General features: G+C 23.9%; 1 protein-coding gene across 4 annotated transcripts in view; it reads left to right on the top strand.

The window, feature by feature from the left end:
• The window catches only part of LOC127283486 (hepatocyte nuclear factor 6), an 85,661-nt gene that overhangs the window by 60,821 nt on the left and 8,729 nt on the right, over nucleotides 1–16,111 (top strand). For all 4 annotated transcript variants that reach the window (XM_051308411.1, XM_051308410.1, XM_051308414.1 and 1 more), the window contains 2 exons: nucleotides 9,889–9,912; nucleotides 10,910–11,025. In XM_051308411.1, the coding sequence (XP_051164368.1) occupies nucleotides 9,889–9,912; nucleotides 10,910–11,025 (140 nt within the window). The remainder of the gene's footprint in view (nucleotides 1–9,888; nucleotides 9,913–10,909; nucleotides 11,026–16,111) is intronic.

Raw genomic sequence — 16,111 nt, 5'->3', positions numbered from 1 at the left:
TTTTGATTTTTCATTTTTATTTAACGATTTCTTACCATTTTTTTTTAATAATTTGTTTTAATTGTATAATTTAATTATTTAATAATCTAATTATTAATTTGAATTATTTAATAATCTAATTAATAATTTGAATTATTTAATAATCTAATTAATAATTTTGAATTATTTAATAATCTAATTAATAATTGGAATTATTTAATAAAATAAATTGTATTGTTGAAAAAAATAAAAATTGCTGTATAATTTATAATAATTTACTCAATTATTGGATATTGTATTATTATTTAAATTTACGTGATTTTCAATTTATTTGACAGATTATTTTATAATTAAATGATTTTTTTTTTATTGAAGAAAAAAAAATGTAACAGGAAAATACATATATATATGTGTGTATTTGGGATAAATCGTTAAATAATTAATAGGAATAATAATCGTTGAAAAAAAAATGAGAATAAAGAATATTCATTTTGATGAAAAATTAAAAAGGTAATCACGAAGACGTAAAAAAAAGGGGGAAATGGGTGAAACTAGATTATTTCGTGAATGAATCTAGCAAAAAGTGATTATTCATTGTTTCCCAATAAGTAAATATTATTTTTTATATAATTATATATAAAATAATTATTTTTATAATTATTATACAAAAATAATTAATAATTATTAATAATAATAATTATTATATAATAATTATATAATAATTATATAATAATTATATAATAATTATATAATAATTATATAATAATTATATAATAATTATATAATAATTATTAATATAATAATTATTAATATAAAATAAATAATTAATAATTTTTGTATAATAATTATTAATTATTAAATAATAATGCCTAATTATTATATAATTATATAATAATTAATAAAAGCTTCGTTTGCACGAGTAGACGAAGTTTTGGTCCAGAAAAAAAAATCTATATATCCAGTCCACGTGAGCATCTTGTTACGAGTAAATCCCTATCAACACTTTTAAATATATGTGTATCACATATATATATTATATATATTATATTAAATATTATATATCATCCTATAAGCTTAGATCCAATGTTACCATATATAATATTTATTTGTAGTTTATTGAGACTAGGTCCTGTTTCAATTTAGAAATTTATTATTAGTTGACCCTTACCATAGATTCTGTATACCCCTTGCCTAATTCAGCATGAATATTAATTAACACTGGAACTCTATATTATACTCTATATATATTTATGAAAAGCACCAAAACACTGCAAAAAAATAATTATTTATATAAAAAGACACTCAACTTTTTTTTTATGAGACTATAATTTTTTCCATTTTTATTATTCATGGACGTTGATGAATTTTTATTTCAAGAAAAAAAAATCAAATCAAAATAGTTAATTATTAATTATAAATTATAAATATCGAAAAAAATCTTTATCTGGAACAGCAATATTTTTCTCTAGATTAGGCATAAAACTTTCGTTGTTTTAGTGAAACATTTCGCTGTTCCAGGTAAAGATTTCTTTTTCGTATAATAATTTATAATTAATATGGTGATTACTACACGGGAAAAAAAACGTAATTTTTACTACTTTCGTAGTAAAAACCTGTCCGAAGTTTCTGCGCATCTTTGGTAACTTTTACTCCAAAAATAGTAAAATTTACTATTTTTGTAGTAAATTTTACTATTTCCGTAGTAATTTTTACTATTTCTGGAGTAAATTTTACTATTTTTACTCCAAACTTTTACAACTTTTACTCCAAAAATAGTAATTTTACTATTTTTGTAGTAAATTTTACTGTTTCCGTAGTAATTTTTACTATTTCTGGAGTAAATTTTACGAGGCCTCAATTTTACTATTTTTACTCCAAACTTTTACAACTTTTACTCCAAAAATAGTAAAATTTACTATTTTTGTAGGAAATTTTACTGTTTCCGTAGTAATTTTTACTATTTCTGGAGTAGATTTTACGAGGCCTCAATTTTACTATTTTTACTCCAAACTTTTACAACTTTTACTCCAAAAATAGTGAAATTTACTATTTTTGTAGTAAATTTTACTGTTTCCGTAGTAATTTTTACTATTTCTGGAGTAAATTTTACTATTTTTGGAGTAAAAGTTTCCAGAGATGCGCAGAAACAACGGACAGTTCCCGTCCCACTTGGAAAGATTCTCCGGAAAGTGCCCCCTGGAGGTTCTATCAGAATTCCGCCGGAACTTCCAACGTAATTCCGTCGGAATTCCATCATAGTTCCAAAGAATTTCCGATGGGATTCCGACGGAATTCCGATTAATTTTTTTCAAAATTTTTAGAGTCCTTATTCCGTTGGAATTCCGATTAATTTTTTTCAAAATTTTTAGAGTCCTAATTCCGTCGGAATTTCGTCGGAATCCTATCGGAAATTCTTTGGAACTCCGATGGAATTCCGATGGGATTACGTTGGAAGTTCTGGCGGAATTCTGATAGAACCTCAGGGGGCACTTTCCGGGGAATCTTTCCAAGTTGGGTTTTTACTATAAAAATAGTAAAAATTACTTTTTCTTTTTTTCCGTATATCGATCCAATTACTATTATTGATTAATTGTTATGTAAATAAATTTATTAAAAATTAAAAAAAAAATATTAAAAAATATAAAAATTAAAAATGCAAATAAAAATTGATCAACTTTTCATGTTAGGAGAATCTACAAAAATAATGGTAAGATTTGCGTGACACTTTTCTTCCATATTTACATTTATTTGACACTTGTATATATTTATATATAAATAATATATTATTATAATTATATTTAATTATTTAATTATTTAAAATTAATATCGCAATATCAATAAACTAAATAAATAATTAGCATTTTTTTTTTGCTCTTTTTTCAAAATGTCGCTAATTTTCGGAAAAAAAGGGGACTACTAATATAAAAAAAAAAATAGGAATTCTTTGAAATATTTCTGATTGAAAAAAATGTCGTGAATCGGCAAATCAGAAAAAAAAAATATATATACATATATCGGGCAATAAGCAATAAAATCGAATGACCGTCATAAATCTCGACTGAGCTAGAAATTAGGGATTCTCCTCAAGTGATGTCTTTGAATGTATATATATATGTGCTCGTATCAGATGGTTCTAGTTTTGAATTGAAGTAAAAGAAAAATTTTTCTTGGTATTGAAAATTTTCATACGACTCGTACACTTGGTAGATAAATACATATATATATATATATACTCTCGGCGTATATATTATATTATTATATGTATATCTGGGGATGCTATTGAAAGCACGTGACGCTTGGCGGGAACCACACACACACACACGTATCGCAAACTCCAGGGCAAGAAAGTACAATCATTTTTGACTTATTCTAAACAGAATCTCTCTTTCTCTCTATCTATCTTCTCTATACTCATGATCAAAATTGGTCTATCTCTCCAAAAACAAATGCGAATTTTATACTTGCAAAAAAAATTCTCTCACAAATACCATTTTTTTTTATTGAGATTATTATTTTAACGAAATATTTCTCGAATTTTTCCTAGATTTCAAAATTTTCCATTTTTTGTTACAAAAAAAAGAAATATTTTATGTTATGAAAATAATAATTTTGATTTCTCTAAATTAGTAAGAAAAATTGTTATTTGATTAAAAAATTTGTAATTTAAAATTTATTTCTAGATTTGAAAAAAAAGGAAACATTTCTACTTTTTTTTTTCTAAAAGAAACTGTATAAACGTTACGTAAGTTCTTACGTAAAATTAATTCTGTATCAGCAAAAAGTAACAGTGCATCGTCAACTAAAAGTTAAGAAAAAAGAACTAATTACGCACTTTTATAGTTTTTTTTTTTCAAAGAATTTAAAAATCTGATTGATATTGACTTTTACTACTGATTACGAAAATTACAATAATTGTAAACTATTTTTTTGGTACAGAATTTTTTTTTCAAATTTGTTTTTATTTATTTTTTTTTAATAATAGACTCCTTAGAAATATATATTTTTTTCTTAAAACTGTTTTGTCTGACTAAACAAGAAGTTATACTACTGAAACTGTTACAAAATATTGTTATGTCTGAGCACAACCGACTTTTACTACTCGTACTAAAATTATAATTTTTTTTGATTCTCCGCTTTTACTAGTAATTACAAGAAATTGTTCTGTCTGACGATAAATGTCTTTTACTACTGATGCTAAAATTAGAACAGTTTGTCTGACTAAAATTTGGTTATTCTACTGAGGTAAAAATTAATAAGCCTTAGAAGTTTTTTAGAATTTTTCTGTCTGACAGAAATTGACTTTCACTACTTGTGACAAAATTACAAGTGCCCTGTCTTACCATAACTGAATTTTACTACTGATATAAAAAGTAAAAAAAAAAATTCAGATTAAAATTTGGTTTTACTACTTGACGTCAAAAATTAATACACCTTAGTTTTGTCTGAGCACAATTGACTTTTACTACTCATACTAAAATTATAATTTTTTTGACTCGCAACTTTTACTAGTAATAAAATTACAAGAAATTGCTTTGTCTGACGATAAATGTCTTTTACTACTGATGCTAAAATTAGAAGAATTTGTCTGACTAAAATTTGGTTATACTACTGAGGTAAAAATTAATAAGCCTTAGAAGTTTTTTTTTAGAATTTTTCTGTGTCTGACAGAAATTGACTTTCACTACTTGTGACAAAATTACAAGTGCCCTGTTTTACCATAACTGAATTTTACTACTGATATAAAAAGTAAAAAAAAAATTCAGATTAAAATTTGGTTTTACTACTTGACGTAAAAATTAATACACCTTAGTTTTGTCTGACTGCAATTGACTTTTACTACTTAATTAGAATTTTTCCGCCTGATTACAAATTGACTTTTACTACTGCTTTACTTAACAGTTTTTAGAACTTTTTAGTCTGACCACAATTGACTTTCACTACTGATTTGAAAAAAAAATAAAAAAAAAATCCTACATCTCAATTTTGCCGAAATAAGTGAATTAAAGAAATAAATGTTCGACAATATCGAAAAACAGGAAGCTATATATAATTTTTTTTTTTTTTTTTGCCATTGTGTGTGGTCGCGATCATTGACCCCTGTCACGTCAATTTTGTTGGCACTTCAACTTCTATTTTCTCGGAAATTAATACATGAGAATTCATAGAAACATGAAATAGCACTTTGTCTCTCCATTTTCCACAGCTTGTTGCAATGACATTTGGGACGGTGTTTTTTTTTTCTTTTTTTTTCGTTAAGCAATATGTAATTCCAAACTAACTTTTGCAAATCCTTTGTTACATTTTCATGATTTTAGAATTTTCTAAGCTTCATTTAACAAAAAAAAAAAAAAAAATTAATTTAATTTTGCTTCAAAATTTTACAGTATATGTAACTTCAATCTATTTAGTAACTTTATAATAGCTTCAATTTGTAATAACTAATTTCTCGTAGCAAGAAATTTTTCTTTTTTGACTATTTAATGGAAGATTGAATGTGATTATAATGTTTTTGAAAAAAAACGTGCTCTCGAAAAAAAAAATTAAAAAAAAAAAAAAAAATAGTTGCATCCATATTATATATACTGTATGCCTTACCCCCTTCATTGTGTCTAGATGCTTTGTTGTGTTGGTACCTTGCGCGCCTTGTCGACTTTGAATCACGTTCGATTAAGCTGGACTGACAGTATGTGTCTGATCAGATTTTTTCCACTTGGCGTAACGGCCCTTGCTAGCACATTCGATAAAGTATCCTTGTTCATATGGTGCCCAGAGAACACAAAGTGCCGCGTCACAAAATCGTCACTTATATATATATATATACTTTAACATATAGAAACTTTTCATTATTTATAGTGTTTCATCCCTTCTTCGTTCCTGAAAAAAATTAAGATAAGGGGGTACAAACATTTTTATTCTTCCTTTCTTAAATTCATATTTGAAAATTTTCATTGTCAAATTGAGAAATTCACATTGAAATTAAATTTCAATTCATTTTTCCTATAGCAAGAAGATTTAATTTTCAAAAGTGAAAAAATTCTGTTTACGATTTATTTAATAGTAGATTCTTGTATGTTAACTAGAATTCTGGTTATATTAAATAGAATTCTCTGGTTGAAATAACAAGAATTCTGGTTAATCTCATCGGAATTATAATGAAAAAATAGAACCTAACCAGAATTCTAATTGAAATAATCAGAATTATGGGTAAAATTAACTGAAATTCTGGCTGGAGTAACAAGAATTCTGATAAAATTTACTAGAATTTTGGTTGAAATAGAATAGAATAGAATTCTGGATAAATTAACTAGAATTATAATTAATCTAACCACAATACTAATTGGTATAACCAGAATTCTGGATAAATTACCTAGAATTATATAATTAATCTAACCACAATACTAATTGGTATAACCAGAATTCTGGTAAAATTAACAAGAATTCTGATTAAATCCAAAAAAAATTTAACCAGAATAATAATAGTTTAAAATTTTAGTAGAATTAACCAGAATTATAATGAAAATACAGGCCCTAACCAAAATTTTAATTGTAATAATCAGAATTCTGGTAAAATTCACTAGAATTCTGGTTGGAATAACCAGAGTTCCGATAAAATTAACTAGAATTCTATTTGAAATTATAAGACTTCTAGTTGATTTAACCAGAATAATTGTTTAAAATTTTTTATTGAATTCACCAGAAATACATTTGAATTTGAATAGAATTTTAGATAAATTAACTAGAATTATAATTAATCTAACCACAATACTAATTGGTATAACCAGAATTCTGATAAAATTAACTAGAATTCTAAATGGTATAACCAGAATTCTGGTAAAATTAACAAGAATTCTGATTAAATCCAAAAGAATTTAATCAGAATAATTGTTTAAAATTTTAGTAGAATTGAACAGAATTCTAATGAAAATAAAGGCCCTAACTAAAATTTTAATTGTAATAATCAGAATTCTGGTAAAATTTACTAGAATTCTATTTAGACTTTTTGAAATTCTAGTTAAATTAACTAGAATTATGAATGAAATTGAATTCTGGTCAATGTAACCAGAATCCTAATGAAAAATATATACCCTAACCGGAATTCCAACCGAAATAACCAGAATTCTGATAAAATTAACTAAAATTCTGGTTGAAATAACCAGACTTCTGGTCTAACCAAATTAATTGGTTAAAATTCTGGTTTAACCCAATAGAATTTTTGTTAAATTAACCAGAATTCTGGTTTGAATAACTAAAATCATAATGAAAAATATGTGCCCGAACTAGAATTTTAGCCAGAATATCCAGAATTCTGGTTTAATCCAATAGAATTTTTGTTAAATTAAACAGAATTTTGGTTTAAATAACTGAAATCATAATGAAAAATATAGTCCCTCACCAGAATTTCAACCGAAATAACCAGAATTCTGTTAAAATTAACTAAAGTTCTGGTTAAAATAAGCAGACTTCTGAACTAACCAAATTAATTGGTTAAAATTCTGGTTTATATAACCAGAATTTTGGTTTAATTCCATTGGATTTTTTGTTAAATCAACCAGAATTCTGATTTAAATAACAGAAATCATAATGAAAAATATATTCTCTAACCAGAATTTCAACCGAAATAACCAGAATTCTGTTAAAATTAACTAAAATTCTGGTTTATATAACCAGAATTCTGGTCTAACCAAATTAATTGGTTAAAATTCTGGTTAATATAACCAGAATTTTGGTTTAATCCAATAGAATTTTTGTTAAATTAACCAGAATTCTGATTTGAATAACTGAAATCATAATGAAAAATATGTCCCCTAACTAGAATTTCAGCCAGAATATCTAGAATTCTGGTTATTCCAACCAGAATTTTTTTTTAACCGAATACAACAAACGTATATACCTAAAATTTGTACTACATAATTTTATTGGAAGAAAAGAAATTGTATCGTATAAATTTTTAATTTGTTTACAAAAAGAATTGTTTTCCACAATCAAAAGAAACGAAGGGGTAATCTGATAATTAAAAAAAGAACAAAAATATCGTAACCACAGAAAATAAAAATATATTTTACTTTTTTTTTATCAAAATGCCGATATGAACAAAAATGGTTTAATGGACGTATATATTTGAAAAAAAAAAATTACATCGTTTGGAAAGTTTTCGCAATATATCCGCGTGTCTATTCGTTATATACTTTGAACGATGAGTCGATCTCTTCTGAGCATATAAAAATGCTTGAATATCTCGTACATTTTCACAGTTCTCATATATATATATATATATATATATGAAGTTAAAATCAAAGTATTCGAACGTGCCCTTCGTTTATATATATATATATATTTCTATTTCTCTCATCTACACCCATACTCACAGATTTGGCACAACCTCGTTTTTTCGTTGCTTTTCTGTCTACATACGGACTATCTATCCTTTTCGATTGGATTTACTTTTTATGTATATATAGTCAAATCCGAGAACGAATCTGCAGAAGGGATATTTTTTTCTTTTAATTTTTTTTTTCGATTTTTTGTCTTCTTTCTAATTTTTTTTTTTTTTTTGTGTAAGCCATGGCAATAACGAACACGTCAATTGTCCATATCCTACGAACTGTCCACGAATTCTATTTCATTCTCTTCAGTTGGAATTTTATATCCATTACTGCTTTATAATGGGGGGTGAGGGGGAGGGGGCGGTGAATATGATTGCTTTTTGCATTTCAGAACACATATGTACGTGTCTCACGTGTCTTTTATCCAATGTCGATTTTTCCAATTCATCTGCTTCAGATTAATTTACTTGTCTGGACCCGAACGCTTATATAAAGGATCTCTAAAACAATATATATATATATATATTCCAAATCATTTTTACTATTCTGACAATTTTTTATTTTTGGCTTTAAAAAAAGAAAATTGCTTCTAATTTTTTTTTTCATTTCTGAAATTATAATCTAATAATTATAATTGGATTTTATGTACGGAAGAATTTTAGAAATCGTTTTGGAAATTATATTTTTTTTTTTTTACTAAATTTTTAATTTTCTAATTTAATTTTCTATTCGGAAAATGATATGTTAAAAAATAACATATAATATGAAAAAAAAAATAAAATAGAAAATAAAATTAGAAAACTTTTTTTAAAACGGAAAATTAAAAAAAAATTTATCTAAAAAATGTTCTTTTTTTAAAATTTTTTTTCTTTTTTAAAAATTTATAATTTTCTAATTTATTTTTCTATTCGGAAAATTATATGTTAAAAAATAACATATAATATGTTAAAAAATAAAATAGAAAATAAAATTAGAAAACTTTTTTTAAAACGGAGAATTAAAAAAAAAATTTATCTAAAAAATGTTCTTTTTATAATTTAATAATTAATTAACTTTTACGATCACTTTTTTTATGTATTTTCTATTATTTTGAATAAATAAATAATAGATTATCGTAAAATTAAATTTAAAAAAAAAAGTAAAATTACTATTTTAATTTTTTTTTTTTAATCATTAAAAAAGAAAATTCTCTCAACATAACAACATAAACGAAACATATAACAACAGAACAGAAAATTTAAAAAAAAAAAAAAATATTTGCATCATTACACACGTCTTATTATAATCACTCTCTTTCTCTTTCTCTCTTTCTCTATTTAAAACCCCGTAAACCCTTTTAGTGAAATGTTACCAAAGTAGTTTTAAGTTTGGGACTCGTGAATGCAATATTTATATATAAATTTTTTCAATGATTGTACATGTTATGTTCTTAATGTGTATATAAATATATATATATTATAATGTAATCTTCGTTTTATATGGATAATTCGATCAATATTATTTGGACTTGAAAAATTCATAACGACATTATTTATTCTTATAAAAAAATAATTTTATTAAATTCTTTTCTTTTTTCTGTTTTCAGCTGCCCAAATTCCACAGCGAGGAAGTAAGTAACAGTTTCTTTTTTTTATTTTAATATTCTTTTTTTTTATAAAAGGGTGTGTGATACATTATTTAATTTATTTTACTTATTTCATTTTTTTTTTTTTATTTATTTATTTAGATTCTGTTAAATGAAATAAAAAATTTTAAATTATTGATTGAAATTTTGAAAAATTAAAAAAATTGGCAAAAATAATTTCGTTTACATTTTGTTAATTATTTTTATTTATTTATTTATTTACACGGGCAATACCGGAATAAAGCCCTGTCGTACAAAATACTGTATTTACAAAAATTTTAGACTTATTTTTATTTATTTATTTATTTATTATTAAAAAAAAATTGTTTATCACAGTAATTTGTCACACACCCTTTTTTTGAATTTAAATAAAAAAAATTATTAAAAAAATTTTTTTGAGAATCAAAAAAAACATTTTTTTCTTCACATGTTGATTAAAAAATATAACATAATTTTATTGAGGACAGTGACATGAATTTTAATAACAAAAAAAGAAAAATAAAACTTGAAGAGTGAAATAAATGGAACGATTCGCTTTTCAAATAATCGATAACTTATTATTTGGTATGAACAAATTTTTTATTATTATTGGATATAAAAAAAAAAAAGTTTTTATATACATGCGAACAACGATATAGAGAATCGTTATTGTGATAATTGTGGTTAAAATAAATTTGATAATAACTAAATTAAATTTGCGATAGATTGAAATTTTAGACATCAACATATAGAGGGGAAAAAAATTTTTTTTTTTTTAATAAATCTGTAACGATCCTTTTTATTTGTTTTTTTTTTTTTTTTTTTTTTTTGTGAAAGATTGAGTAATTAAAATCATTAGAGGCAAATAATATCAAGAAATATAAAACTCTGTTTTTTTCTTTCTTTATTTTTTGAAAAAAAAAAAAAAAGGTTTGAAGTAAACGAATTTGTTAGGGGGGTGGTTTTTTTTTTTTTTTGCTTAAACTAAATTTTAATGTTACAGCATGCAAGAGGAAAGACGAGATGGCGAGCCAGGCAGAACACCAACAGCCCGCCCCCAAGAAACCCCGCCTGGTTTTCACAGACCTTCAGCGCCGTACTCTACAGGCTATTTTTAAAGTAAGAGAGATAAAAAAAAATAATTAATAATATATTTATTTTTGAATTTTCCTAGATACATTTTTTTATAAAAGGCAAAATTTATTTTTTCTAATTTTTCTGTACAAATTTTTTTTTTTTTTTTTTTTTTTTTTTTTTTTTTTTAATAATATTTTCCTGTTCAATTATATTTGAACCTTTTTGGGTTGATATAAATAGATATTTTTTTTTGTATGTTCAAATAGTCGATTATTATTTAAATCAAAAAATAATAAAAATTTTTTCACTTTATATATCAACACGCATTGAATAATTTTGCTTTGGCAGCGAACTATTAGCTGTCACAGGCAAAAATTACGTTAGCTAATATATATATATAGGAACGGTGAACAAATTTACTGTGGGGTCAAAAAAAGTTTGTTGTGACAGTAAATTTTCAAAAATTAATATTGATATTGTTTATCGCAGCAAACTTTTTTGTTGTCATGGAAAAAGATTTAGCTGTTGTTACTAATTTTGATAGATCCGATAGCAAACATCAGTTAGCATCTGTAAGCAATTCCTTTTTTTCCGTGTAATTAATTATTGTTAATTAATTATGAATTAATAAATATTAAAAAATATTTTGTTAAATTTTGGGTATAAAAAAACAATTTTTTAAAATGTTGACTTCTCTAAATTTATTATTATTATTATTATTATTATTATTATTATTATTATTATTATCTCTTAATTTATTAATATATATATATATATATATATATATATATATATATATATATATTCTTTATTGTAATTTATTATTTATTTATTTAAATTTATTTTTTTATTAATAATTAATTTGTTTAATTAATAATTTATTTATTGATATGCTTGAATGTGAAGCGAAATGAAGTCTTTGTTGAAAATGAAGGCGAATTTTGAATATATAGAAGATTGGTTTGTGTTTAGACATTTACAATATATGTGAAATATATATATATTTATGTCGAACAAGAAGGTGCCTCCTGAACAAAACGCAGTAGTCGTCCTACTTTCCAGTCAGACAGTAGTACATAACGTTTCAAGTCAGCCGCATGGGTCTAGACAGAGAAACTCATCGTGATTTATGGAAAGTTATAATAACTGCCTTTGACTTTTAATAAATTACAAATATATACATATCCCTACGTAAAGTTACATTACTTTTTCTAAAAAAAAAAAAAAAAAAAAAAAATAGAAAAAAATAATTTAATTAACACCCGTGTGGAAAAAGCCACGATCTTGCCCTCAAGAGTTCGGGGCCCCCGGCGGGGGCCCATGAGGGCTGATCCATATGGCGAATCCATGAGGGGCACCGTAGGGGCCCCGCATGGATCGCCCTCATGATCGATTAGCAAAATTTTCTAAGTCCAAAAATCAAATATTTTTTTATCACCAAAAAATTAATGTTTATAATGATTCACAACAATGAAAAACGCGTTTTTAATTAAAATATATTTTCACTTTTTTTGAAAATAACACTCACACTTATGGCGAATCCATGAGGGGCACCGTAGGGGCCCCGCATGGATCGCCCTCATGATCGATTAGCAAAATTTTCTAAGTCCAAAAATCAAATATTTTTTTATCACCAAAAAATTAATGTTTATAATGATTCACAACAATGAAAAACGCGTTTTTAATTAAAATATATTTTCACTTTTTTTGAAAATAACACTCACACTTATGGCGAATCCATGAGGGGCACCGTAGGGGCCCCGCATGGATCGCCCTCATGATCGATTAGCAAAATTTTCTAAGTCCAAAAATCAAATATTTTTTTATCACCAAAAAATTAATGTTTATAATGATTCAGAACCACGAAAAACGCGTTTTTAATAAAAATATATTTACACTTTTTTGAAAATAACACTCACACTTATGGCAAAATAGATGAGGGCCACCGTAGGGGCCCGCATGGATCGCCCTCATGATCGATTAGCAAAATTTTCTAAGTCCAAAAATCAAATATTTTTTTATCAACAAAAAATGAATGTTTCCAATGATTTAAAACAACGAAAAACGCGTTTTTAATAAAAATATATTTACACTTTTTTGAAAATTCGCCTGAGATGATTCATGATAATAATCATAAAGCATATAATTAATTATATTTTATAAATTGCATTTGATTGGAAAATATAATTTAATATCTTAACTTTAACTAAATGATGTTAAGCACTTTTCTTTGTTAGGTATTTTTGAAGTTTAAATAGCATCAAGAAGTTAGCATTCGTTTTGAAGTAGCGTACGTAGCGTAGTTGGTAAAGCGTTAGACTCATAGTCCGTAGGTCGTAGGTTCGATTCCCCCCATGCGTTAGATTTATTTATTTCTCAGGTTTGCGTTTAATCATTAATTCTATGTATGAATTAATTGAAAAATGAAAATATCCGTTAATAGTATGCATAAATTAAATATTTTTTAATTTTTTAATTAATTAATTTATTATTACTTTTAATTATATCCGACAGTTAATTAATTAGAACGTTAATTAATAAATTGAATTTGAGTAAGAATTTAATTTAAAATTGAATAATTATTAAATAAATATGTTATTTATTCATAACTTAAGCTTATTTATTATTAATTAACTTTTATTATTAATATTATTGATTAAAAAACATTATGGCAAACTTGAGGGCAAGATGAGGGCAAACGTGAGGGCCCATAAGGGCGCCCGTAGGGGCACCCTCATGGATCGCCCATGCGGGCGCCCTCATCGATGAGCATGTCGTTTCCATGAGGGGCCCCTATGGATCATCCATATGCGGCCCTCATGGCATGAGGGCGATCCATAAGGGCCCCCGCTGGGGGCCCACATCACTTTTCCACACGGGCATTTTTTAAATTTTTTAAATAAGCAATTTTTCTTTTTTTTTGATGTATTAATTTATTTTAAAAAAATTTTATTTCACTTTACGAAAACATACTAATTCAATTAAAATTCAAAATTTCTAATTATTATTATTATTATTATACACAAAAAAAATTTATTTGTTCCAAATACAAAAATTATTGGCTCAAATACAGTTTATTTAATTCAAATATAAAAATTATTTGGTCCAAGTAAATATTTATTTGATAAAAGTAAAGTAACAGATTATTTGAATGAAATTAATTTTTTTTTTCAGTGTTAGCTTCACTTTATAAAAATAAAATTAATAGAATAATTAATTAATCTGTGATATCTTTAAATTATTATTATTATTATAGCTTCAATTAATAATAATAGAAATAATAATTTATAAAATACTTAATAAATAAAATTAAATTTAATTATAATAATTTAATTCAATTTTTTTTTTGTGTCTTTTTAAAAAAGAGAATTTAATTAATCGAATTTTGTGTTAAATTAAATGCAAAGAAATTTATTGCAATAAAAAATAAATGCACACTGAAAAAAAAATTTATTTAATTCAAATACTCGATTACTTTTGACTATTATCAAATAAATATATTTATTTGTATCAAATAATTATTATTTAAGTCAATTAAATGGTATTTATTTCAAATACAAAAATTATTGGTTCAAATACAATTTATTTAATTTAATTAAAAATTATTTGTTTCAAGTAAATATTTATTTGATAATATTCAAGTAATCGAGTATTTGAATCAAATAAAGTTTTTTTTCAGTGCAGTAAAATTTTTCAATAAATTAATAAATTATTAAATTTTTTTTTATAATTGTCAGTTAATTGTCAAGTTTTTCTTTTTCATTAACTGAATCATATTTTATTATAATATAAAATTAAAATTTTTTTTTTTTTTTTAATAAAAAAATGACAAATGATTAATTGTTAATTTTAATAAAGAGATTCGGTAATTTTCCTCGCGATTGAAATATATATATATATATATATATATATATATATATATATATATATATATATATATATATATATATATATATATATACATAGAAAAAAATAGTTGCAAATTTTCTCTTTACGGAAGAATTTATTGTTCTTTACTATATACTGTTTTTCTCAGAGACAGAGCGATTCTATACCTGCGCATTCATGTGTACATTCGTAGATAGTTGAATTCAGTTGCGCGTCAACCGAGCGTCCAAGTATCGATCCATCTTGAATAATTTCGCGAGCAGTTCTTTACCTGATACTCAGTATTTCAGTTATTTACTTCAAAATTTTTATGTATATATATATACATAAGCGTCGTATATCAAAAATTTTTTACAATAAAAATATTTAGTTTTTTTTTCAAAAAATATATTTAATACAAATTATTATTTTCATATGCATAAATATTTCAATTAAAAAGCGTGAATATTTTGAAAATAATAAATTTATAAATAAAATTATTTTTGAACGACGTTTACATTTACAAAATATATATATATTTGCAATGCCAATTTTAAATTGATATTTATGACGCGCCAATGAATATTTAATAGTATAATGCCAGTAAATTGTGTCACATATATATATATATATATATATATATACATATAGTAAGATCTAATATTATATATTTTTAATGTCAAAAATTCATTATAAATTATAATTTTATTATATTCAGAAAAATTTTACATTCATTTTAAGGAACATTTTTCGTTCCGTTAATTAATTCTCGCTGACAGATTTTCAATTAAATTTTAATGCACTGTCATAAAATGAATCCTTTACTAAAAAGATACAAAAAAACAAAAAAAAAAAAGTTACTAAAAATTACTTTGATGTTCATGTTACTTTTTCTTTTCTCTTTTTGAGTTTTTATTTTCTAAAAGGGTCTCAATACCTTTTTTTAATAAAAATTTATAATTTAAAAATTTTTATCGCAAAATTTCGAAAAGAAAATCCTTTAAAATATAATTATTAAATAATTAATTACTGAATAAATAATAAATAAATTTAATATAGGTAAATTATTAAATAATTATTTTTCTTCAAAGTAGAGAAAAAAAAATTGTAGGCAAAAAATTTTAAAAATATAATAAAAAAAATTTATCGGATATAAAAATTTTTTTTACAGAAATTGGAAAAAAATAAGGAAAATAATACTTTTAATAAAAAAAATATTACTATTTAAATTTATATGTTAATAATTTGATAGGTATATGTA

The sequence above is a fragment of the Leptopilina boulardi genome, unplaced genomic scaffold (genome assembly GCF_019393585.1).
Source record: "Leptopilina boulardi isolate dan_hultmark-lab unplaced genomic scaffold, ZJU_Lbou_2.1 LbouV2_31, whole genome shotgun sequence".
Classification (NCBI taxonomy): domain Eukaryota; kingdom Metazoa; phylum Arthropoda; class Insecta; order Hymenoptera; family Figitidae; genus Leptopilina; species Leptopilina boulardi.
This window is presented reverse-complemented; position numbering and strand designations above follow the sequence as displayed.